Source organism: Tetrao urogallus (assembly GCF_951394365.1).
Source record: "Tetrao urogallus genome assembly, chromosome: 3".
NCBI lineage: Eukaryota > Metazoa > Chordata > Aves > Galliformes > Phasianidae > Tetrao > Tetrao urogallus.
This window is the reverse complement of record NC_136815.1, coordinates 44980552-45006916: the sequence shown is the minus strand read 5'-3', so window position 1 is coordinate 45006916 and position 26365 is coordinate 44980552. Positions and strand designations below refer to the sequence as shown.

General features: G+C 38.0%; 1 protein-coding gene across 1 annotated transcript; it reads left to right on the top strand.

Moving 5' to 3' along the window:
• Positions 1–1647: 1647 nt before the first annotated feature.
• On the top strand, positions 1648–19127 carry IMPACT (impact RWD domain protein; the record flags this gene model as incomplete). The annotated part of the gene is made up of 11 exons (XM_079533133.1): positions 1648–1683; positions 1850–1978; positions 3265–3317; positions 3551–3613; positions 6425–6510; positions 7345–7473; positions 7802–7899; positions 11748–11821; positions 14146–14236; positions 17333–17467; positions 19056–19127. The coding sequence occupies 11 exons, from the start codon at positions 1648–1650 to the stop codon at positions 19125–19127; spliced, it is 966 nt and encodes a 321-aa protein (XP_079389259.1).
• Between the last annotated feature and the right edge of the window lie 7238 nt (positions 19128–26365).

The following is a 26365-nucleotide window of genomic DNA, read 5'->3' as shown; positions in this document are numbered from 1 at the left end:
TTCTTCAATCTGAACATGGAATGTAACATTTTGGGCTGAGATAGCATCGATAGTAATGTTCATTAAGTCCTCTCTTGGAGTTTCCAGTGATAGCAACTTGATAAACTCAGTCCTTCACTCTTCTTCATAATTATATGAGTATTTATTCCTCCAGAGTAAGGTAAGGTGTTGCTTCATCAGCACATGGTATTGTCTCCATCTTTGCAACAATTGTTGTGTAAATAAGGGCTATTATCACTACCTCCCTTTCACTCAAGATGACTAATTTCATTGTTGGCAAATTCTCTGAAGTGTCTTTCTCTCAAACATCCAACTTAAATCTTTGTATTTTGCATCTTTTTCACATGCGAGAGGGAGAACAGTGTATTCTCTGCAATGGTCTGTAGCATATTAAGGTTACCTACCTACCTCTCTCAAAATCCTCTTTAAGTTAACAAACTCCTTCTCTCAAGTCTTCACAGTTGTCAGACTTTCTAGATTGTACTGTTTTTATTGCTTTAATCCAGACTTCAGTTAGTGCACATCTTTCTTAAAGAGCAGCCCTAAAACCAGACACAAAGCTAGAGCTTGGGCTTCAATTGTTCCATACAAAGCAAGATTACCTTGTGTGTCCTACTGTACCTCCCACGTATTTGGACATATCAGCATGACGGTTCTTGTTTAAGAATAGCACAGCATAATTGGTAAATGCTTAGCTTGGGTTTCACTCTAGCTCCCAAATCCCTTCTGTGGAGCTGCTGTCTAACTGGTGATTCGCTGCCCTGAATTTCTGCAGCTGATAATACAGTGCTGAATTTGTCTCTGCTCATTTGCATCCCGTTGCGTTGTTTTGTTTTTGCTTGTTTGCCTGTTTGTTGTAAAATGTGTCCTCTTTGTTACCATTCTGAATTCTGATTCTGTTCTCCAGAGCATGTGCAGATTTTCTCAGCTTTCAAGAAAGTGGAAAACAAAGCTTAGCTTGAATATTCCCCCAACAAATCAGTATAAAAATACACTGGAAGAAAACATGAACAGCAAAATAAGTGATGCCTGGGGATCCCTGGGGATAAAATAGAATCACAGAATCATTAAGGCTGGAAAAGACCACTAGGATCATGTAGTCCAACCATCAGCCACTGTGCCCGCTGACCACGTCCCTCAGTGCCACATCCACAGGGTTCTTGAACACTTCCAGGGACTGTGACTGCAGCACCTCCCTGGGCAGCCTGTGCCAGTGCCCAATCATTTCTGAGAAAAAATTGTTCCTAATATCTAACCCGAACCTCTTCTGGCACAGCTTAAAGCCATTATCTCTCATTCTACCAAAGGAAGGGGCAGAAGAAGCAGCTACTTAGATGTTATTTGGGAGACACATTCAGTTGTAGATATCCTTGTGTTGAAGGTCTGTTTTGTTCAGAGGATTGCCCTGTTTTACAGAATACAGTGTTTGTACTTAGGAAGAACAGATCACAGGAAGGGAAGATAAGTGCTGCTGCTAAGAGTTGAGTGGTGCAACCAGCCCTGACAGAACCGGTGCTGATCACAAGGCAGCCACAGCGCACAGGAGCCCGCACCCACACACACGCAGAGGCGGTCAGCGGCCGGCAGAGAGCGTGCGCAGCGGGACTGCCCGCCCTTTCCGCCCTGCCACGGTGCTTTTCCGCACTGATGGCGGCGAGCGGCCTGGAAGTGGCTCAGCAGCAAGTGAGCGGCAGTGGGGGAACGAGAGTTGCGGGGCCCCCAGTTTTTATGGTTGTCTGTTGCACTGATTCTGTCATGTTTGTAAATAAGCTATAGGAGAGCGAAGCCTAAAGCTGCGGCTGGTACACGATTTGTGTACTTAACGATTTTTACACGCTGCTTTCTCTAGATTGATGAAATCGAAGCCCTCTCGTCCATATACGGTGAAGATTGGTGTGTTGTTGATGAAGATGAGAAAATCTATTGCATTAAGATTGGTGACTGTCTGGATCAACCAAAGTGGACCCTCTGCCTGCAGGTACAGTGCTGCTGGGCAGTTTGACACAGTGTGCTGTGGGACTTGGGCAGGCAAAACCTTACGCCTGTGTAAAATCCTTTAAAATAGGATTTAGTATCCACTCATGTAGGTTAAGAAGTTTTTGTTTTGGAGTCTGTAATACACTTTTCATTGGTGGTTCTTAGACCTGGGAGGATTGGCCAACGCATCTGAAGGCTGTGCTAGCACTCAGCAAGACCTGGACAGACTGGAGACTTCGACCTGATGAGGTTTAAGAAGAGCAATTGTAGAGTCTTGCGCTTAGGGAGGAATAACTGCATGTGCCAGTGCAAGTTAGGAGATGACCTGCTGGAGATGAGCTCTGTGGAGAACAACGTTGGAATCCTGGTAGACAGCAGGTCCATGAGGCCATGAGCCAGCAGTGTGCCCTTGTGGCCAAGAAGGCCAATGGCATCCTGAGGTGCATTAAAAAGAACCTGCTCTGGTGAGGCTGCATTTAGTCTACTGTGTCCAGTTCTGGGCTCCCCAGTTCAAAAAAGATAAAGATATCCCAGAAGGAGTCCAGTGGAGAGCCACAATAATGATAAAAGGCCTGGAGCATATCTTGTATGAGGAAAGGTTGAGTAACCTGTCACTGTTCAGCTTGGGAAAAAATACTGAGAAGGGATGTGATAAATGTTTATAAATATCTTAAGGGAGGTGGGATGCGAGTGGATGAGGCCAGACTCTTCTTCGTGGTGTGTAGTGATAGGAGAAGGAGTAAGAGCCTAAAACTTCAACATAGTAAGTTCTGTACTGATATGCAGTAGAAATGCTATACAGTAAGGGTGATGGAGTACTGGAACAGCTTTCCCAGAGATGTTGTAGGGTCTCCTTCTATAGATATATTCAAGACCCATCTGGATATCTCCCTGTGCTACCTATTGAAAAGTACCTGCTTTAGCATGGGGGGTGGATTCGATGATTTCTTGAGATCTCTTCCATTCCCTGTAATTCTGTTATTCTGTGATTCCTTTGACAACACAACTTGCTTATGATGGTCGCAGTATTTACATATCCTAATTCCACACTCACAGAACCATATCTCTGTGTTTTTCTTTAAAATCTTATTTTAGACGTACTGTTATTTACATTGACTTTGTTAGGGCACCTGAGTGAATCTATAGCTACTTCTATGTTTACTTTTCCAAAGTGTGGAAACAAACAATATTCACATCAACCAAACTGAATAGCTCAATGTTGGAGTCCATTAGTAAAGCTCAGCTAGCTGAATAATGCAATGAACATTCACTCTGAATTTCTTTCAGGTGATTTTGCCTCCAGGATACCCAACTTCAGAGCCACCTATTTATCAACTGAAGTAAGTGAAGTTTCTTGCTGATAGTTGCTTTTTTTCAAATATTTATTTATTTACGGAGTTACCATTGTTGCTTGTTTGAAGTGTAAGTTGAAGTTTCAGAAATTTTTAACGAGGGATGACTGATGTTGTTTTATTTTCAAGGTTTTTATCACATTTATTTAAAAATGAATGTTTGTTGAGGTGCTGGAATCAGAGTACAGGTGCCATTTTCATTGTATATCTTTTTATTCTAGTGCTCCTTGGCTTCGGGGACAAGATTACACTGAACTAGCAAATAGCTTGGAAGAAATATATATGTAAGTTACAGTCTGTGGAACATCATAGAAGGTGATGATACATCTTCAGTCTTGTGTGCTTTTAAGTACCTGCTTATCTAGTGAATGTAGTGGTTGATGCAGCAGCCATCAAACATTCAATGCTATGTATATATTAAACATTTTATAAGAATGAATTGTCTTAAACTCTGGCAATTTCTTTTATATTGTTTAGACTTGGTGCTCTTTTAGAATGGATGTCTTAATTTTGGCTCCTAATGTTTGACCCTTTAGAATCATAGAATCATAGAATGGCCTGGGTTGAAAAGGACTACAATGATCATCTTGTTTCAACCCCCCTGCTATGTGCAGGGTCACCAACTACCAGACCAGGCTGCCCAGAGCCACATCTAGCCTCAAGATACTTTCAGATTTGAGGTGTAGGTAGGTTTCAAAACAAGCACAATTAGCAGAGTCTTTTAACTAGAATCTGTAACATGGCAAACTACATTCTCACAGTGTGCAGCTAGCTGAACTCTTGATGCATGAGAAAAAACATAACATTAAGAAATAATCATAGAATCAAACTATGTTTTAGAATTGCTATGAAATTGGAATATTAAATGGAGTAATTTTATGTAGTTTATTTAATATATGAACTAGATGAAATGAAAATATGTCATAAGGAGGCATAGCTGTGCTCAAATAATGAAATCTGAGTGTCTTGCTTAAGAAATATGCTTTAATGTCATAAAAAAAGAAAGACACTTGGCTTTTTTATGTTTTGTTTGTTTTTGTTTCATTTTTATCTAATTACCAACTTACTTCAGGTACATGGGTTTCTTATAATTTAACCAAGCAAAATTGAGTTAGGATTTGAAGTTAAAAGTTGTAGAGTGGAGGAAAAGAAACTGAGTGTCCTTGATTCTGTTGGAGTCTCCACCAGAGATAAAGCTGCTGTTCTGTCCTTCCTAAGCATCCAGTGCATTTAGAGCATCTTGCCCCACTGCAAGGAGGAATAGCATGGTTGTTAAGCACTCTTTTTCTTTGTAGAGAGCCCTTGTTGGTCTCCTGCCATTTTTGTTTGTTCAGCAGGAAATGAATGTGTTTGTACTTTAGACAGTATGTGTCATTTTAGAGTGTGTTTTTAAACCCTTCTGGAGTTGTCACTGATATATGCAGTGTTTGTGAAAGCCTTTTTTCTATCCACTGTCTAAATAGTTACCAGGTAAACTTAATTACTCTGGATCATTTACAATGTGTGGCTTACCTGGTTTTGAATCCCTAGTGATCTAAATTGCTTAGTTTTGCAAATAATGTGTACTGTTGGTGACTCACTATGTCTTCTTAAGGAGATGGGAAAAGCAGATAGCAATAGATCACAAATCTGCTTTGCTAGGCCCAAAGTTCTTACAATATAGAAAATATTTGGATTTATTTTATTTCTTCATATGCTCTTCTGGTAAGATTTATTTTTTCCAATAACAAAGCTTTGTTTCATGATTTAGATGCAAGTGTCAAGAAAAATAGCTGTCTATAAAAGTAACCTTTGAGACTAAGCGTAATAGACAGAAACTGAAATTGGGTTATAGCTATAAAAATTGATAGTTTCTCATATCGAACAGAAAAATCTTGTTCATTCTGTAATCTGTCATTCCATCATTAAAACAAATATAGTTCTTCATGTATTATTAATACAGTGCTTCTATATGATAAGCAGCAGCATGAAATCGTGGTTTTCTCTCATTCTGGAGTCTGTCAAGGTTTTGGAGACAGCTACAAGTTTACAAATTCCTCATTTTTGCTTGAAAAGTTTTCTTAAAATATACATATTTGTTTGAATTTCTAATTTCATTTGGCAGTTGTGCTGTATACACTGTGTAATATAAGCATTTTTAAAGTTTTGTTACTGGTGTGTATTTATATGCTGCCCCAGACGGTGGCAGTAAGAATAAAATTATTAATAGAGAAGCTGTGAGTTGGCTAAAGCCCTACATTTTCAGTTCTGATTTTGAGACTAACACGCACAGACCATGAACATGTTAAAATATAATTTGGAAAGTTAGTTTTCAGGGCACTGTTTTAAATATATTTTGGGATGTTTCAGTTCTGCTGCACATTAAGGCAGTGTTTCCTAACTTGGAATGTGCACATAAAAGCATTTATCCCATCCTCTCCAATTAGCATAATACATGTCTGTGCCAGCTTACTAAGGGCTCTTAAGCTCAACACTTACCTCTCCTCCCTCTCCTTTAAGATTTATCATCAGCAAACTGTAGCATGTTGATCTACTGCTCCACTTTGTCAGCTACCACTGACCTACTGTCACAGTCCTGCAGGATTAGCCCCTGCTGTGTATATGTGCTGAGATCATGATGGGGAAGAGAAGGGAGGCTGTTCTAAAAGAAACCTCTCAGATATGAAGGGGAAGAGACTCTGCAGGCAGAGTGGCTGAAAGAGCTCATCACAGGCAGTACCGAACTTTCTGAAAACCTATCCAGAGCATGCTCAGATACTAGATGAACTGGCTTAGTATTCTTTTGAGAATGCTGAGGGCTGTCCAATTTATTGTACTCACAGTTGTTTTCACTTTCTTTATAGGCCAAAAAGTTTCCGTCAGTTGCTTGTTTTCTTCCAGTACTGGTGCTTTTAATGCTGGAAAAAGTGCAGTAGAGTATATAATGATGCTGATTGTCACTGAGCTTCCACAAGCCTAAGCTCCTTACTGCCCTAGACTGTAATGTTCTATTACTGCATGTCTGAAATCTGCGTATTATTTAATGTAGATACTTTCTAAGTGAAATCTGAAAAAAAAAAACAAACTCCTTACTCACTGCAAGTTTTAACTTCCAGACAGAACCTTGGTGAAAGTATTCTTTACTTGTGGGTGGAGAAGATACGAGAACTTCTGGTGGAAAAGGCACAGTCATCAAATTCAGGTACTTCAGGAAATACATGGATTTTTCAGTTTACTTCTTGTTCAACTGCAAAATAAGATCATAGAATCATAGAACGGCCTGGGTTGAAAAGGAGCACAACGATCATCTAGTTTTGACCCTGCACTTAGCAGGGGGGTTGCCAGTCACCAGACCAGGCTGCCCAGAGCCACATCCAGCCTGGCCTTGAATGCCTCCAGGGATGGGGCATCCACAACCTCCTTCGGCAACCTGTTCCAGTGTGTCACCACCCTCTGTGTGAAAAGTGAAGGTTTCATTGTCAGTTAAAGATTTATTCCCAGTTTTCTTGACTTACGTGGGTAAGAGAACACAGTCTCTGGTTTGGCTTATTGTATTACAGTGATAGCTTTCCTTTCTCAAAAAGCAATAGAAAATAAAAAGGAAGGGGGTGGTTTCAATGAAGTAAAGTCCTCAATTTTATTATAGTGCAATTAAGAGTTGCTTCACAACTGGAGTTGAGGTGATTTTTCTGCTGTTACTCTAATAGTGACAGGGCTTGTATAAATTCACAGCAGCTCTTCTCATAAATTATGGGCCTTCTTTTTCCATATGAAAATGCTAAATGAAATACATATGAAAATGCCATGAAATACATGAGCAAAATGTCTGCATGCACTTATGGCAGAAGGAAATAGAAATATTTTGAATTTTTTGTTGTAATAAGTTGTAAATTCTGCACTTCGTAGTTTTTTCTTCCTAGCAAGCTGATTTCAACTGAACAGCCAGACATTTAATAGAAAAAGAATTTGAAAATTTGTATTACTTATCTCTCAGAAAAGTATATAATAGGTCTGCTTACTACTTACACTTTTATAGAACCAGATATTAAGAAAACCACTGAAGAAGTTGATGAAGACAATGGGGATGATTTTCTCCTGGACTATCAGCCTGTTCAGGAAGATCCGGTAGAAATTTTAAGTTATATCACATCTGAAAGTCAAGAAGGTAAAGATGTTTCCTTGTTAATTGCAATGAAATAATTTAGGAAAGAGTGACCTTTAAGTTTCAGTTTTTCTACTCAGCTTTTGAATAAAATTAATAGCATAAAAAATCATAATTAAGAATAATGATTGCAAATAACCCTGTATATTTTTGGTGGTTCTGCATGTCGTCACTTTGTACATAGCTTTAACCAATCTCTTTTTTAAAAGTTTGGATATTCTTTAAGGGTATTAAATCAACAAATAAGTTCAATTTATTTGTTCAAATAATTCAACTCAGTTGTTGTTTCAGTACCCTTAAAGAAAATGAACACTTCTTTATTTGTGATCAGTAGATGAAGAACTGCCAATGATACATCATGGAAACCCACTCACAGATCGAAGGAGTACATTCCAGGCACATCTGGCTCCCGTGGTGACACCCAGACAAGTTAGTATACTTTGAGCTTGGCTGAATGTTACTGAAATACTTGGAATTAGATGAATATATCTTTCTTTGTGTGTCAATATCATCTGAGCAGTCATCTGTCTTTGCCTGTCATTATTGGCTGAATAACTCCTAAGTAGCAGCTCTGCAATGCAGCCTGGTAGTTTCCAGTTTTGTTTTTGAGGTGGGTAGATGTTGCTGTCCCTTATTCTTAACTGTGTGAGAACACTGAAACGTGACTTCTGGACTAATTTCAGTCACTTTGTACATCCCTTTGCATCTGTTAACTTTGTCGCCTTTGATGATGTTCAGTGTGGAAACTACTGATGTAGTCATCTTTTCTTGTCATTAACTAAGAGTTAAACCTTGTGGATATTTTCCTCTTCCCTTGTATCCAATTCTCACTTTTATTTCAAGAATTTTTGGTAGCACATCTTCTCAAATGTGTCATTGGTTTACGGGCTGGTTCGGCCCAGTTCCATGATCTGCGGGGCGGAAGGATTTCACAGAATCCGCACCTCCAGAAAAGGGAACAGGGGACCCCAAAATAATTAAAAACAGCGGCAACGATCTGAGGAGAAACAAACTAATTTACTAAATATAGTATCGGAATGCAAGATAACACACCATAATACAATATCATTAGAATTGAAACTAATAAATCAAATATAATGAGAGAGAAAATGTGCAAAAGGTGGATAGGCCTCACCATAAAGCTGAGGTGAGATGCGCAGTCCAGTTGAGCAGCAGGGAGACGGGAGGAGAACTGACGAAGAGCAGACGAGAAAGAGCGCATCAGGTGACCTTGCCAGGAGTTGTATCTCCTCTCCCCTGGGGAATGTAGTTGTTCTTCTCTTCTGGGCAGGTACCCAGGACTTGAGCATTAACAGTTAAACTCCCAGTGCCCCACATGATGTTATGATGTGGAATACCAAAACCAAAAATCACAAAACCATGACAAATGCTTTTTGAAATTCCAGGTGGGCTAGATCAACCAGCAGCTAGGAAGCACGTGCTCAACAACTCTGAAATAATCTTGACAGATTGACAGATTTTTAGAAGTGTAATTCCCTATGTGAAGGCAGTAGTTTATTAAGCTGTGCTGATGTTGTAGGGCTGTTCTATTTTTTTTTGTTGTTGTTTTTCCTTCTATTAATTTGCCTAGCATGAATGTAAGACTTACACATACTTTTGGAGTACATTTGAGAATGTTGGCATCACATGAGTCACCCTTTGCTGCGGAAGCAGTTTTAACTGGTGGGTTAGATACCTTAGTAGATGTTCAACATCTTCATACTCTAGTTCCCTTTAAATGTTTAAATTCATACAATCTGTTTTTGCAGATTTGTTTCAGTTCATCTTAACTTCATCAATGTTATTCTATCATAAGGCTCTGCTCTGCTGTCCTTGCCTGACCTTTTTTCATACGTACTGTCCGTTCAGTTAGGTTTTTGTGCTACAGCAGTATATTCTTTGATTGATTCTTCTGCATTGTATCTATCTGCTCATAGTACACATTTATGGAAGGCTTCAGCTTTATGAGTTTGAAAAAATATTATTATGACTTCTATTTTTATATGTCCAAAAATGTGCTGTGCCTTTCATATCTATCTTGTCACCTGCCTTATTTTTCTCTGTCTGAATACATCAGAATTTTTGAACAAGCCTTTAGCTTTTTTGAGCTGTTCTCTTACTGCTTCCAAAGTGAAAGTAATTTTATACTTTAGGTTTAATGTGGAATAGCTCAATTTTTAAAAATACTTAATGCATTACCATTTTCACTAAAGTATCACTGTACTTTAGAGGCTTTCTTAGCTTTTTTCAGTCTATGAAATGTAAGTTTCTATGAGCTGTTTTACTTTGGAAAAGAAAGCAATTGGAATCATTGATTTAATGCTCTTTTTTCATTGCTTCTTTTAAGACTTCTATTGAAAGTCCACCTATATTTGGAATATGCAGAGTATTAAGGTAGTGCAATTTTCCGAGTGTCAAATCCAGCTTGTTTCAGGGTCTTGCTGTACTGTGTGAAGTGATTGGTCTGCAGGCTGCAGAGTAGGATTGCTGTGGCATGGGTTCCTTTTTCAGAAAGAAAGTTGAAAGAGGTGAGCAATGGGATAAATGTTGTACTATACTGAAAGCTAGCTTCTTTATCAACTGAAGTGACTGGTGTGTACCCATAATGCTTTATCTGCATGTTTGTATGTTGCAGTGGTAGTCTTTAATAATTTAAGATAGGACTGATTGCTTTGTAAATTCTTCTGTTGAAAATTTTAGTAGTGGAGCTTTACTTCTGGTACAGCTTTCAGTAACAAAGGCCAGAATAATGCTGTAGATAGTTAAATATGCTGTCATATGGGGAAACAAAATTGATAGAACTGCTAGATTTGGTACTGTTGCTTTTCCTTGTCTAGCATGTTTTGACGTTTAAAATGTGTGTGGTGCTTGTAATTGGTGTAGGGACTAAGGCCTAGATGGAGCTAGGAAGTGACCTATGGTTTAAAGATCTTTTGTACCTTGTATGAGCAGGTCCCTTGCTGACCTTGTAGAGAATCTCTTAATTCCCTAAGGAAGGAACAGTGGAAGAAAGGCTCAAGAGCTACAGTAGGAAAAAGGATAAGTTATTGCTCATCTGTGAGATGGCTGTATTGCAGGTTTGTTGATAATACAGACATTTAATGAGGTTTTGAGAGATCTGTCAGCTACCAGGATTCTAAAAATATAACTGATGTCAAAGGTGACAATCATTTCATATGCTTTCTATGCTGTTTATTGAAATGTATTTATGAAAGCTTATTGAATAATGAGTTGTCTTTCTTCAGTATTCCACTTAAGAGGGAAAACTGGAGAAAACAGTTGTCTGAAGCAATGTTCTCTGTTAATAATAGGGGATTCATTGAGGTTATTTGACATTAAATTTCTGTCAGAAGAACTGAAAATAGCACAGTATAACTAGGATAGATAATGAGTGTGAATATTTATTATTTCTCAGATTTACTTTTCTTTGGAATGAAAGACGACTTACTTTCCTCGCATGTTTTCCCAACCTTTCTCAACTTTAGTCATGCTTTCCTCAGGATAAGATTAATTACATATTTCCTATCAAAGCACTGTTTTAGTCAAATCTTTCCATTTTTCTAGAACAAGTTTAAAAGTGTTGATTTTTCTAGAACATGTTGATAAATGTTTTGAATTTTGTATTTAAGAACCGAAGGATGGACATGGTAAAAACACGTTTTCTGGGAAATACTGGCATGTTCAGACCCATAGAAGAAAGCTTTTATTGGTATTATTATTTTTTCTTCTTTCCATAAGATGGAAACTGGAAAACAAGTAGGTTTGAATAAAAATTATATTTCAAAATGAAACATAGTGGAACTTCTTAAACATTGCACATTGTTGTGATATCAATAAAAGCAGCATGCAAGAGAAAACATGTTGTGCCATTACTCCAGCTTAATGTTATACTTCAAAAAACATGAAGGTATAATTGATACTTAATACTGATTTAAATTTTTTTTAGATCTTGCCATATCTTATGTATTAAATCAGTTTGATGCTTTTGGTTATTCAGCAATGATGTGAATGTATGCCAATTCAAGGAACAACTGTTTTTAGTATCCCAGAAATATGATCTGAAACTGGCATGAGTGTACTGGTGTGGTGGCACTCCTTCTCGGGTTAGCACACTGATTGCTTAATTAATTTTATATTAAAATGTTAAAATCTTTCTTTGTAGTACTGAAAAGATGCTTGTTTAACAATGAGATTGATGTTGAGATGGTGAATGTGAAATCCCCCATTATAAAAATAAGCTTATTTCTGTGTTGTTGTTTATATATATTTTTTTTAAGGTAAAGAGAGTTCTTGAAAAATTATATGAGAATAAGAAAATTGCAAGTGCCACCCACAACATATATGCATACAGGTGAGAGATGGTGATTTTTCTGCTATTTCTTGCCAAGTGAGCGCTGTGCATGAGAAAGGTAAAACCCACCAAAGAAATTCCTTGCTAGTGAGTCATTTTGGGACTAAGTTTCCTATTTGTGTGTTGAAGATATTAGGATTTATTTTGAACTTGAGAAAAAAAAAGCAGAACATATAGTAAGAAAAAATATGAAGATAGTAAAGCAGTGCAGCACTAAGGATTTAAAAGCCAAAGAAACAAAAAACCCTAAAAGTGGACTGGAACATTTGTTGGTATGCTTTGTATGGGAGATGAGATTAAGGAATTACTGCTTCAACCTGAACTAAATATGGTTTTACTTATGCGAAGCAGTAAGTAAACTTCTACCTGATCACTTGAGCCATTTGGAAAAAACTGAAAATTTTTAGTTGAAATAGGAACTAAAGCACAAAGTTGAATGCAAACTGGCGTATGAAATTGGCTGAAATACATGAAACTTCAGGGAAATTGAGAAGTGGGTAATAATGAGTTTGGCAACGGTCTGTGACAACTTTTGTGAACATAGAATGATAGAATGTTAGAATGGTTTGGGTTGGAAGAGACTTTTAAGATCAACTAGTTCCACACCCCCTGCTGTAGGCAGGAACACCTCCCTCTAGACCAGTTTGCTCAAAGCCCCATCCAGCATGATGGCCTTAATGCTTCCAAGGAAGGGGGCATCCACAGCCTCACTGGGCAACCTTCCAGTCAGTGTCTCACCACCCTCACAGTAAAGAACTTTTTCCTAATATCTAGTCTAAATCTACCCTCTTCCAGTTTAAAGCATTTCCTGTCATCCTGTTGCTGTCTGCCCTTCTAAAGTCCCTCCTCAACTTTCCTGTAAGACCCCTTCAGGTACTCGAAGGCTGCTAGAAGGTCTCCTCAGATTCTTCTCTTCTCCAGGCTGAAAAGCCCCAGCTCTCAGCCTGTCCCTGTAGGCGAGGTGCTCCAGCCTTCTGATCATCTTTGTGGCCCTCCTCTGGACGTGCTCCAACAACTTGATGTCATTCTTGTGTTGGGGACCCCAGAACTGGATGCAGTACTCCATGTGGAGTCTCATGAGAACAAAGCAGAGGGGCAGAATCACCTCCTTCAACCTGCTGGTCACACTGATCTTCATGCCACTGAGGATAAGTTGGCCTTCAGGGCTGCAAGCACACACTGCTGGCTCATGTTGACTCTTTCACCAACAGACAGTCCCAAATCCTTCTCAGGGCTGCTCACAAGCCATTCTCTGCCCAACCTGTGTTTGTGCTTTGGATTACCTTGACCCAGATGCAGGGTCATAGCTTCTGTAAAATGAAATAGTCTCAGTCCAGATAGTGATGCAGGTGTTCTGAGGAATGTAAGGAACAATAAAAAGAGCCCCCTGGAGGAAGCAGTCAGCTGAAAAAGCCTGTATTGAAAGTAATCCATTCATGTGCTTCCTGGGATGATCCTAATGAAATATGAAATGAGAGCAACTGAATGCTTACTTCACCAGCTTGTCTACCTAAGTTAAAGGTTTCTGTAATGAGAGCTGCTGCTGATCTGACTCTTTTAACTCATACCATCTAAATACACTTCAAAATAGCAAAAGAAGTGTAGTTACTGCTTCATGTATTCTAGCCAGTACAAGTGACATCTTCGTCACTGTGTCACATGTGTATTAAACTTAAGTGCAGATGTTATGAAATGAATTAGATGACAAAACAGAAAACTTGCAAGCATTTTTTCTGGAAATTTATACCTGACCTTTGTATATAGCAGCATGCACCAAGTCTCCTGGAGTGCCCTCAGGCATATCACCATATTCTGTCACAGCTCTGCTTTAGAGAAGGGCTCGGTAAACAGCGTGGTGAATTTGAAGCAGAGTTTCAGTAATAGTTTTGCACTGCTGGTGAAATATAGACGTAACTAATTACTAATAGTATTTTTGTCAGGCTTCTTTTAACTTGTTGGTGTGTACCATCTGTATCTGAAGTTGTTGGCTTAAGCTGAGTGTAAGTGTAATCTTCAGAATAAAAACCTAAGGATTCTTCTTTTGGGGGACTTTACATTAGCAATGAATATGGAGTTAACCTGAAGTAGTTAAAATAATGTACAATCTTCATGCTTGTTACTCTATACAGATAATATTTGTGGTTTACCCGAAGCCTCATCCTGTTTTGATGCGAGTATCCTTAGTGAAGAAGCAGAATTGATGCACGTGTTTGTAAAAGATTTCTGGAACTTCATTAATCACTTATAATGTTAGTTGATAGATACTTTTGGAATCTGTTTTTATGCTTATGTTTTTCTGTCGTTTTACTGTTTTTTTTTTTAAGGATATACTGTGAAGATAAGCATACGTTCTTACAGGACTGTGAAGATGATGGGGAGACAGCAGCTGGTGGACGTCTTCTTCATCTTATGCAGGTTATGAGAAGTCGAAGATTAATTTCTATAATCTTGAACAGATTTTAAAAATCACTACAGTGTGAATAAACTCACAGCAGACTTTTGTAATTCTTGCTCTTTTACTTTCTCTGCGGTCAAAGAAAAAAATACAGACTGTTGTATGCCTGTGATGAGTTGAGTTTTCCAAGTCTTGAATCATAAAAATAAATAATATTTCATAGATGGCATTAATAGTTGGACTGGTTTAGAAGAGAAGGAAATTTTGAATGTTCTACTTGGTGTAAGGTATAATGAAAATGAAGACTGGAAGAAGCTGATCGACAGGATGAACAGCTGACCTTTACACAACCTTTACTTCAGTTTCCATGAACATTTGTAATGAGAAGTCTGTTCCATTTGAACTTGCAGAGTAAGGCTTTGAATGCAAAAGTCAGTAGAAGTGATGCAGTCAAGCTTTTCTGATTATCTGCTTCTTAGTGCTGTTTCCAGTTCTGCGTCTTTAGCCCTCATATTGACATACTTCTTAGTTTTCAGGTGTGGAAATAAAGCCTTGGTAAAGTTCCTGCTAAATATACACTGAAGATAGACTTTGATTCACTGACGTTATGCAGTGCAACCCCTTGTAAAGCCATAAGTAAAATATCCTAACTTCAGGGAACAGCTGGATACCTCTTATGCCTCAAGTTGCTTAACTGCATCAGCACACTAATTACTGTTCTGCATTTTGATTTTAGATTCACATCACCTTTGGAACAAGGGTTTTCTTTTCCTGGCCTTTGCTTGCTTGTATATTTTGTTGCTTAGTTTGCTTAGTATTTTTGGAAAGTGCTTTAAAACTTTTCTTTTTAATTTCAAAGATTATATACCTCAAAATACCTCAATTTTTTTTTTTTGTTTGTTTGTTTAGAACTTTTTGAAACTTTCTAATTAACTCAACTCTGACTTGGAAAGGAATACTTGCATATGTTACATAAATTAAGCTTACATGCTAAGTGTGAATGTACAGTTGTAGTGATAGCAGCATGAGGAAGCAACTTTGCAGTTACTGTTCCTGAATTTATCCTAAGCCCATCGACTCTTTCTCAGTATTTTAATGTATACTTTTGAAACTTAGCAGATTTACAGTGTTTTAAGTGCTTAACAGTCCATACAAGTGCAGTTTAGAATGGCATGAAATTTTACCTTTTAAATGTGAATGCATCTAAATCATATGGATTATATCTGTCCATTAGTAGTACTCATTATTGGGAATATTTTTGCTTTGGAATTACAGTGCTGCAGGGATCAGGAAAGTGTAGTTTTCATTGGGACAAGATTGAAGTAGTTTAAGGGCTAATTTCTAGGTGTTAATGTAATTCTCTTAATTCTTCTGTTGTAAGCAATTCTGATATGGGCTGAAAATAAGGTAGTATAATACAGTTATATTATTGTATTATTGCTGTAGTTCTTCTTTTGCAGTAGGGATCTTATCTTGTTTTAGATAAACCTAACATTTTTGTCAAGGTAGCACTTTCTGGTTACAAGAAAAAAGAATTTTAGATTTATTCTTTTAAACTTAAGGTTAGAGTTAAAATATTTCCCAACTATCTTTGACATCCTGTTTACTGTGAAAAGATGCTATAAATTGAATCTGTGGCTGATGAGTAAATGGAGAATAGAAAATGCCTGTCACAAAAACTGCCCTTCCTTTTTGTTAATTTTTTTTTTACATTATCCTTTAAATTTTAAAATACCAACAATGTTTCTGTCTCCATTTTACCTTCACAAAGGTAAAATCTTCTGATAGGATTGTTGAAATTAGACAAATAAATGCGTATTTTTCCTCCTTAATGGAGATTATAATGATTATTAACCTGCTTTATAGATAGATGGCTTCTGAGGGGTTTTCCTCACATTCCACTTCACCAAAGCACTTTCTGTCTTGCAGACCAAAGTGCAGACTGCACTTTACTCTGCAGTAAGCAAATAAAGCTGTGATTGCTCTGTCTGTCCATCTGTGTGTATTAGAGAAATAGTGCACCACTCTTGTGAGTGAGGTGTTTGTAAGTGAAGACCTGTCACAGATTTAGATGCCGAAGTTGGAGGGAACAGATTCAGGATCATAGCCACTATCCATTAACTAATGGTGATTATCACTAAGTGTTTCCACGCTATAATGTCATATTTTAGCAAGACTCATTTTTGATATTTAGTCATTGTCATGCACTGTTATTACTTTGTGCTGCTGCTGGATTTAGGTGTTGTGACAAATAAAGATGCTGAGGTCTTCCATGCTTCCTGCCTTTAATTGCAGTAAAAGAAATTATCTCTTCTGCTTAGTTCTGTCCTTTATTTTGTTACTGATGGTCTTAAAAATGCTATGTGAGATTATTTAGTTCCTTTCAGTACTAATTGCTAATAAAATTATGTTGCATGAACTTCATGTATGCCTTTTGGATTTCAGAAAGCAACTAAGGGACGCTGATTCAGACCCAAAAAATTCAGAGATTCTCTTGTATTATCTAACTGTTGTTGCCACACAAAGGACTTAGCAACAGTAGGAGAAAATTCTACAAAATCATAGAATATACCAACTTGGTAGTGACCCACAAGGATCACTGAGTTGGCATTCTAGATATCCAGATGAACCATGCCTTATGTACCTGTTCTCTGGCTGTTATTAACATTTATCCACCAATGTTTCCAAGAGTGTGGAAAAACAATCTGCTTAGTGGCAGAGGTTCTCTGGAAGTAATAGTGTCCTATTAAAAAGTAGTAAAAGTAACTCAGTAATCGACCCGTTAAGTAATGCCTTGAGGCTTTTTCCATTGGTGAGCAACTTAGTGCACTAGGTAACTTTATGCCATTTCTAAAGGGACATCTTTACTGGATTTACTTTTTTACTTGAATTTACCTTTCAGTAGAAATGTGGACAGTGAAACTTACCACATGTACTGAATTGTCATTACTTGTTGCCCTCCGATGACTTTTGTGCTATGTGTGATACAGACCTAATGCTAATTTCTTAATAACAAGTAGACTTTTTCTGTAATTAACAAAGATAACAATAATAAAACTAGTTTAATTTAAAAGAAAAAAAAAATCACTTTTTTCTTTCTTTTTTTTTTCTAACAGATTTTGAATGTCCAGAATGTGTTAGTTGTGGTATCCCGCTGGTATGGAGGTATTCTGTTAGGACCAGATCGTTTTAAACATATCAACAATTGTGCAAGAAATATACTTGTGGAATACAACTATGTACATTCAGTGGTAAGTTTCTACCACTTAAAATGGAGGCATTTATATGTAAATGTGTGTAAACTGTCACTCTTAGATGAAGTCAGAAGAAACGTAAAGCTATTTCAAATGTCATCCTCTCATTGCTTCGGTGCACTGGTAAGGAGAGTTTGCACTGATCAGATGCCTTTATGAAAACTTCCAATGTTAGTGATTTGTAATCATGAAGTGTGCAGTAGAAGAGTGTGGGAGCAGTTGAGAACTGTGATCCATAACATCATTGTGAAGCTTGAGGAAGGGTGGGAAGGTGATGAGCTGGTTTCTGTTAAGTAAACTGGCTGCTACTGCTGCCTCTTATGTTTACATGTGCTGCAGGCAGATTGAGCTTAGGAATCACTGTAGCTAGTGGGCATTTTAAAATGTGAATGCCTTTTGAGTAGGCTCAAAGAAGATTTCAAAATTACAAAATATAGCATGGTAATAACAGAAAATACTATTAAAATAGTAGACGGTAGGCATCATTAAAAAAAAAATTAGACTGGAAGAATTCAAACCAACTCACATTAGCATTACAGAAAAGAGGAAGGAATAATGTTTCAATGGGGTAAATCACTTGAGTCAAGAATTCCAGATGTCTTCAAATGTAATTTTATGTGGAATATGTAGATCTCTTAATTGTGTATTACTCCCATTTTTCCACATTCTTCGTCCTCAGATCAGTGGATAAGTGTATGTTATATTAAAATATGTCATTGCTAATGATAGAAAATTTACAACAGCAGGAAATAATTTCTAACAGATGCTTCGTCAAGTATGCACTGTCAAGTTTTCCTTTTGTATAAAGGTATCTAAGATTGCTGTGGCTGGACGCTTAGCATTGTTTTGTGTTCCTCCCCCTTCACTTCTCAGTTACTTTCAGCAATTCAGAGGTGCTTGTATATACTTACTGACTCGCTTTCTTGGCTGCTGATCGAATTTCTCTTATTTTAATGTATTTTTTATAAAATAAAAGGAAATTATAACAAGATGTTCAAGCGTTTTTACTCGAGAAGGTTTAGTACTGAAAGTGAGTGTAAATAAGTGTTATTTTCCTAACAACTTCAATCAGATTGTGTTTTTAACAAACATGTTTAGTTACCAGTGTTCTTTAGAAAAGTAGCAGATGGAATATACAGTAACTTATTCTAGTAATACTAGAATGTTTTTCCTTGTTGCAGATTTATTTTGTCTAGGGAAGTAGTTTTTCTGTGCTGGTGCATGGTACATTTCTTGATAGGGCCACATCCACACTAGAAGCAGTTCTGTAATATAGTGTAGAAGTATTCCTGTACTGGTAAGCTCCTCCTTGAATGAAAGTGGCTTAAATTATTTTTGTACTGCATTGTTGTTATCATAGTTATGTCACTAATTTTAACACTGCTGAAGGCAGAAGTTTCTAAATGGCAAAATAAGCAGCCAAAATGATGAAACTAAAGGTTTAAAAAAGTTCAAAACTGCAGTGAGTCCCAGTGAACTACCAATGCTTCATATCTAAAATAATTCTGGTGAGTGACTTTGAAAGACTACCAGCAGAATATAAGAATGTTATTTTAAATTTTGATGTGCTTGTTCTTCATTTCAGGAAGAATCATCCAAACCAGCAGGAAAGAACAAAAAGATAAGGAAGGACAACAAGAAGAGAACAGAACACTAATTTACTAATTTATTTCTAGAAACTATAAAAGATTACTTTGCACATATTTATAGAAAGGAAACATGGACATTAATGCCTTATGAAATACCAAGTTTTGTATTCAAAAGAGAATTTAGTAAAGCTATATCTATTTTTTCATCTTGTTCCGTGATTTCTTTTGCTGTTCTATAGTAGAACTTAGACACAATCTTTTTTATATTCTTGTACTATTTCCTCCCCTCAGTGATGGCTGACTGATTTAAAGTGCAGATTGTTTACCCACTGCAGAGTTCAAACTCAAACATCTGTCTTGTGTTAGAACTTAAATTCACTAGTTTGTTGTGTTGACAGTGAGGCTGAAGTTATTCGAAGGCCGAGATCACTTATGAAGTTTAAAATTTTCAATACCTAATAGTAAAACTAGTGGCCAGTGCTGTATGGCATTAATCCTGCTTATGCAGTTCTCATGCTAGTTAGCACCTGCCTGATGACACAAGGAAGGAATGTGAGTGATGAATAAAGGAACAGAGGAATTTCTTCAGTGTTTCTTTGAAGATTTTACTCTTAAGTAGCAGATTTGCAGAGCTTGTTGAAAGCTTGAAGATTAAGTGTTGTGTAACTAAAAGAACCAATGATTTCAACAAAGAATAAGGGGATTTTGAAATCAGACTGTTACAGCTAGTCATAAACATCAGTAAACATTCTGAAATTAGTTCTGAAGATGGGGAAAAAAAAGATCAGAAATGGTTGGATTTTCTACTCACGTGTAAATAAATAACTTCCATGCTTTTCTCTAGAGAGAAAATTACCTAGACTTTGTCGGCTAATTTTCGTATTGCAATTCAGTTTTTATTTATTTTTATTTTTTTAAAATAGTTTTTATTTTTATTTTATCTTTCACTTCCAGAGGATGAAATTTAATTATCTGTTTTTTCTCTTTTTTTTTTCTTCCCTCAAGTTGATTTCTCAATTTTGTGATTCATTAATATTGGCATTTGAGTCCCAGATATGTTCTTAGACACACCTGATATATTTTACTTATATATATAATTACGTCAGAGTGGTGAGTGTTTTTAACGACATTTCATTGGCAGTAGAAACATAATTTAAAGGTGTGTTTGTAAGACTAGCTTATTTAATCATCCATTTGGTATACACCTTTTGCCTGGTATATTTTTCCACTCAACTGTTCATTGCAGCTGTTCAGTATGGATTTCCCAGAAAGCTTTGTGTAAGGCAAACTTCGTCTAACTAAAGTAACTACTCCAGAGTTAGGTATAGCAACAGAAATATTCCTTAATCATTCAGGTACCTTGAAAAGTACCACTAAAATATGCAGTTTAAAAACAAACAAACTACAAGGGTGTTATCATAGACTTTCTAGCAGCTGGATCCTGATCTGTTTTGTTGCAACAGTTTTTTGCAGTTCTGTTACCTCATCTGCTTTTTGAAACTCTTTGGGTTCAACCTTAACATCTGTACTTGCTATACCAAAATAGCAGTCTTCCCAGTGAAGGAATGGCATTTATTATTATATGTACCAATCTTGGCACTTTTTGAGTCATGGAAGTACTTGTACAAAGTTTGTCTTATTGATGAACTCTTCTGGAGTCAGAATGTTGCCACTAGCATATTGACCTAAGTATTTGAAAGTTTCTATTGCTTTTACGGGAGTATGAAATTGCTGCAGTTACTTGGTATGGAAAACAGGTGAGTTGTGAGATGTTCTCCTGCCATAGATTCACTTCTACCTGTGGTGGAACTGTGGCAATGTATGGCCTTTTTCCAAAGAGTACACAGAACCAATTTAGATTTAGGAAGTCTGCTTTTGTGTGTTTAGCTTGAGATTTATAACCACTAAGTGTTTTTTTTTTTTTTTTTTTTTTTTTAACCTTCTGGCAATTGCTGTCCCTTGTCTTCAAGAACCTCTATTTCAGTGTTGCATGATGATAAAACCCCAAATCCCAAAATGGGAGAAACAAGTTGTTAACTGCATTGTAAGTGTAATAAGCCATATAGATCATCCAATCAGTGAGCAAAATGAGTGTTCTGTGACTTAAAATTGTGGCAACAGACCACTGAAAGTAGGTTATCAAAATGGAAATGAGCATTTATTTTCACTGTGCTTCATTCAATGGGAACATGGCTAGCTGTCCTATGGACATTTTAGTGAGAAAAGGTGCAGCCTCTTCCTTTTTTGTGTGTGCAATTTCCTTTATTCTAAGAATGTTTTCATGTGGCTTTACAGAAGAGTTTTGCAACGCTAGATTTTGTCCTTAGAAGGTAGGCCTCATGATCTTAAAAACCTGCAATATTTCTTCTTTGATTATTAGCTGTGTTTCATGGAGGCTGTATCCTACCGCTTAGCTGAATACAACGGTTTCTGCTTTGTAGTACAAGAATGTTAGAGTAGCAGTGGTATGATGTGGCAGCATCAAAAATTTGGCTCTTTGTATTGAGGTTGAAGTACTGGAGGTATGTTAGGATGTTCACAGTGGGACTGGTACTGAGGGACAGTAATAACCTAATGTGCACAGAGCAGAGCGGCAGCTAACGCATGCAATACATTTTGATCCTTACACTTTTATCATTGTGTATAGTGCAGCTGGCTAGTTAACAAACAAACAAGAACCTAGCTTTTTAGAATTTGGTTTTTATGTTGCTGACAAATGACTTCTCGATTCAGGGTAGGGTCTTGAAGTTGTAGCCTCTGGTTTTTCTGGTTTGCTTTTTCTGATAGATATGTGTCACTATTTTTGCAGGTTTCTGCAGTGAAGCTCAGTTGAGCAGAAAAAGCAAAAACTGCTTTTGATAGCAGGAAAGCAGTGAATTTGTTCACTCAGTTGAAGTGTGCTGACATGAGGTTAGCTTTAGATAAAGCACAGCTTCCTCCTGTGCCAGGTAGCAAGGCTGGGATCAGCCTTTGCATTTGATAAGTTAAAGATCTAACTTGGGGGGCTTTACAGTAGCACAGTCTTCATGTTCCTGCTGAGTGCGTTATCCTAAATTGTGATATTCTGAACTTCTGCCACTAAACGATGTATTAATCTCGTCTATCAATGTAAACTATGAGAATATTTTCCTGCAAGTTAAGGATTTGTAAATAAGGATCTAGAGGAACATGCTGAAAAATCAATTAAAGCAGTGTAGGACACAGTGTTCTTCAGTGCAGGATGTGACTTGATTGGAAATTGGATTCTGTTGAATAACTTATGGGAGCTAGCAAGTGAGATCCAGCAAGGGAAAGGGGTTACAAAAGGGGCTTGAAATAGCTTTAATCTTAAAAATAATGTCCTAATGAAATGTATAATGTTAAAGTGAAGCAGCAGTTTTAACAGAGTGATTTTGTTGTCAAATACTGTACATTTATTAAGGAAAATGTCGGCTTTATATGTATTCCCCAGTTGTGGAATAGTTAAAAGTTTCATTAGCTAGAACAAAAGAAGAAAAAAAATATTCTATGATAATGAACTGTTAACGGTGAACTCTGTTTTACTGGAAATGAATCAGAAGTACAACTGAAACCTGATGAACTATTACAGGATCCCTGTCTCCTTTGAGGTGTTATCAGAATGTCTTATTTTGTCTTTGTTGCTCAGACTTAAGTGAGTGGAACAAGAGGTGAAGTTTTTATCTGATTTGTCTGATCACGTTGTTTTGTTGGCAAGGTGCCTTCTAAAGAAGTTCCACTTGATTTCTCTATAAAAGAAAATACTCTAGGGGAATAACATTAATAAATTCAAGACATTTTAGAAATGGAGAAGAACTGTCATTTCTGCTAGAAATTGTGGTGGCACAGAATATTTCTTCTAAATTTCCTATCATATATATATATAATGATTCCTTACTGAAGTATGGAAAGGTCAGCTTGCACCTGCAGCTTTCTAAAATGGAGACCTCTGTATCAGCAGCAGAGCAATTTTGAGCTGTTTGTGATTTCTCGGTCTGATAAAGTCTAAACATTTCAGTGGTGGGGTGGTTAGGGTTGGTGCTTTTACTGTTTGCTGTGTGTTATTGTTAAATGCCTGGGGAAGAAAGAAGGGAAAGTGGATGCCATAACTTTTGTTTATGGATCTTTGGTGTATTTATCTGTGCTTGTTTGTTTACTGTCTAGCATGTCTATTTGAATAGAAATTGCCTATCCCTTTTTTATAGGATTAGCATTGAACACATGCTCTCTTGGCCCCAATAGAAAATCAGAAGTTTATGCAGTACCCACTTCAGGTATTTTTCTAGCAAGACGAGTTTTCCCAACTGGTTTAATCATAGTTACTCACATATGTGGAGAAAAAAAAAAAAAAAGTCTGCCAAAAGCTCATGTAGTGTGTCTTCCATTAAACCTCTTGTGTACTTTCCTCCAGGAGACATGACTATGCAGTTTATGGCACCCAGTCATGAAGGTGTGAAGCAGGTTGATTGTTGCAAGTGAGCTGCACTATGTTCAGTGCTTCCTCCCATGGGTTGAGACTTAGAATGCATGGGGATGGGCTGTTTCCCCATAATAAGGAGGTGAGACTGGTGAAAAAGGCCTGGTCATGTTACGTATAAGGAAAGGGAGAGTGAGTATAATTGGGATATGCTAACAGTTTGCATAGGATCTGTGATTTGTCAGTAAGCATGGCGATTTCCCTGCTGTACTGTGGTTTAGATCACACAGGAGTTACCCTCCTTTAGAGGCCTACAGGGCTCAGAGGCCCTGTTATGCCTTTTCTTAATCAGCAACCTGCAGGAGCAAAAACTTAGTGATTTTGTCAGACAAAGTGAAAATAAAGTAGTTGAACGTCACTTTTGGGTACTGCATCAGTGCCTGGAGCCACGATTCACCAGAGATACGGGGAGCACACCAGCAGAACATTTTGCTGTGTCCTTATCCTCTTCCTTAGGCTGCTGGCTGCTGAGGCAGACAGGAGACAGAGTTAAATGAACCCTAAATTTGACCTCAATTTTCTTTTCAATATCTGAGACATCAGACTTCGTGTCAGCCTCGATACTGCTAGTAGAAGACAGGCAGCAAGGACAATCTAATGCATAAATCTATAGAACAGCCTGAGTTGGAAGGGCCCTGCAAGGATCATCAAGCCCATCATCTGGCTCCACACAGGAATGCCACTAGCCTAAGTGTGTTTTCTACATTTCCAATGTAACCTGGTAAGGAGATTAAGCTAAAAACAGAAATAGTTGTGCATGCTGTGCAGTTATGTGTACAGATAGCAAAGTTTCTGTACTTTTGTACTGTTACCATTCAAACATTCAGCACAAGTGCTTTGCAAATGCTAATGAATTTGTTCCCACAACAGAAGCGCAGACATGATGGCCAACACTTTTCAAATTTGAGTGTCTAAACACTAAAGTGTTTTTAGAACCTGTAGTAAATATGATTCATTTTTTTACAACTGTGTTCTGCTTATAGCTCTCTGCAAGTGTCTTCATTACTTCTACAAAATTTAAGTGCTGAAGACTCATGATTTCTCTCACCAGTGTGGAAGGAGAAGCCTAGTCAGAATCACAGAATCACCAAGGTTGGAAAAGACCTACAAGATCACCCAGTCCAACCATCCACCTATCACCAATAGCTCTCACTAAACCATGTCCTTCAACACAAAATCCAAACGTTCCTTGAACACCTCCAGGGTCGGTGACTCCACCACCTCCCTGTGCAGCCCATTCTAGTGCCTGACCACTCTTTCAGAGAAGTAGTATTTCCTAATGTCCAGTCTAAATCTCCCCTGGCGCAGCTTGAAGCCATTCCCTTTAGTGCTCTCACCAGTTACATGAGAGAAAAGGCCGACCTCCAGCTCATTACAGCCTTCCTACAGGTAGTTACAGAGAGCAGTAAGGTCTCTCCCGAGCCTCCTCTTCTCCAGTCCGAACAATCCCAGCTCCTTCAGATGCTCCTCACAATGCCTGTGCTCCAGACCCCTCACCAGCTTTGTTGCCCTTTGAACCCGCTCCAGGGCCTCAATGTCTTTCTTGCAGTGAGGGGCCCAAAACTGGACACGGTACTTGAGGTGCAGCCTCACCAGAGCTGAGTACAGGGAGACAGTCATTTCCCTGTTTCCTGCTGGCAACACTGTTCCAGGATGCCACTGGCGTTCTTGGCCACCTGGGCACACTGCTGGCTCATGTTCAGCTGAGCATCAATCAATACTCCCATATCCACTTTCTCTACGCAGTCTTCCAGCCACTCTGCCCCAAGCATGTAGCAATGCCTGGGGTTGTTGTGGCTGAAGTGCAGGACTCAGCATTTGGCCTTGTTGAACCTCATCCCATTGGCTTCAGCCCAGCTCTCCAGCCTGTCCAGATCCCTCTGTATGGCCTCGCTACCCCCAGGCAGATCCACACTTCCAGCCAACTTGGTGTCATCCGCAAACTTACTGAGAGTGCACTCAGTGCCCTCATCCAGGTCATCAATAAAGATATTGAAGAGGACAGGCCCCAGCACCGACCCCTGAGGAACACCACTCGTGACCGGTCGCCAGCTGGATTTAGTTCCATTCACTACCACTCTCTGAGCCTGGCCTTCCAGCCACTCCTATTGAAGTTAATTGCAAAACTCCTGTTTACACTATTCACAGTCACCATTTCTGCTCTGAATTCTGGGGTGGTATCAACGTGCATCCCTCAGGCTGCAACAGGTTGTTTTGAAATTGATTTCTGAGCATTGGATCATTACTGGTTAGCTGGTCTGGTAAGGGACTGTGCATATGTTTATACTCAGGGTACCAGCTTTCAGAAGAGGAAGAACTGCAACAGCAAAGTGAACCACGCCTTTGGTCAGCAAAAACATACCACAGACTTGTTGAAATACAATGACATTAGGATGAAATTAGAAGTGGAAATAAATCAAATTTTCATAAGGGTATGAAGCTGAGATTAAGAAATATTTTCCTGAAATAGTTGAGGTCTGTAACGACAATGAGCAAAATGTTTCTGAGAGGAAAATGAGGAAGAGGAAAATGAGGGAGAGGAAAGAGAATCTTCTACAGGCCCTCATGACCTCAGAAGATAAGTATCAAGTTGCATAAACAAGAACTTACATTTCAAAATATGCGCTTTGAAATACTGCATATCTCATTCTGGTAACTCTTCTACAGATGCATGCGGTTACACATGTTTTATTATTTATTACAATTTTTAAAATCTTAAGAAAAACATTTACCTGTTATCAGAACCTCTCAATTTTTTTCCTCTTGACTCAATTTTTTGGATGCCTACTAGCCTTTTCATCTCAGCTGTTATGAATCTCAGCCTTCTGGACA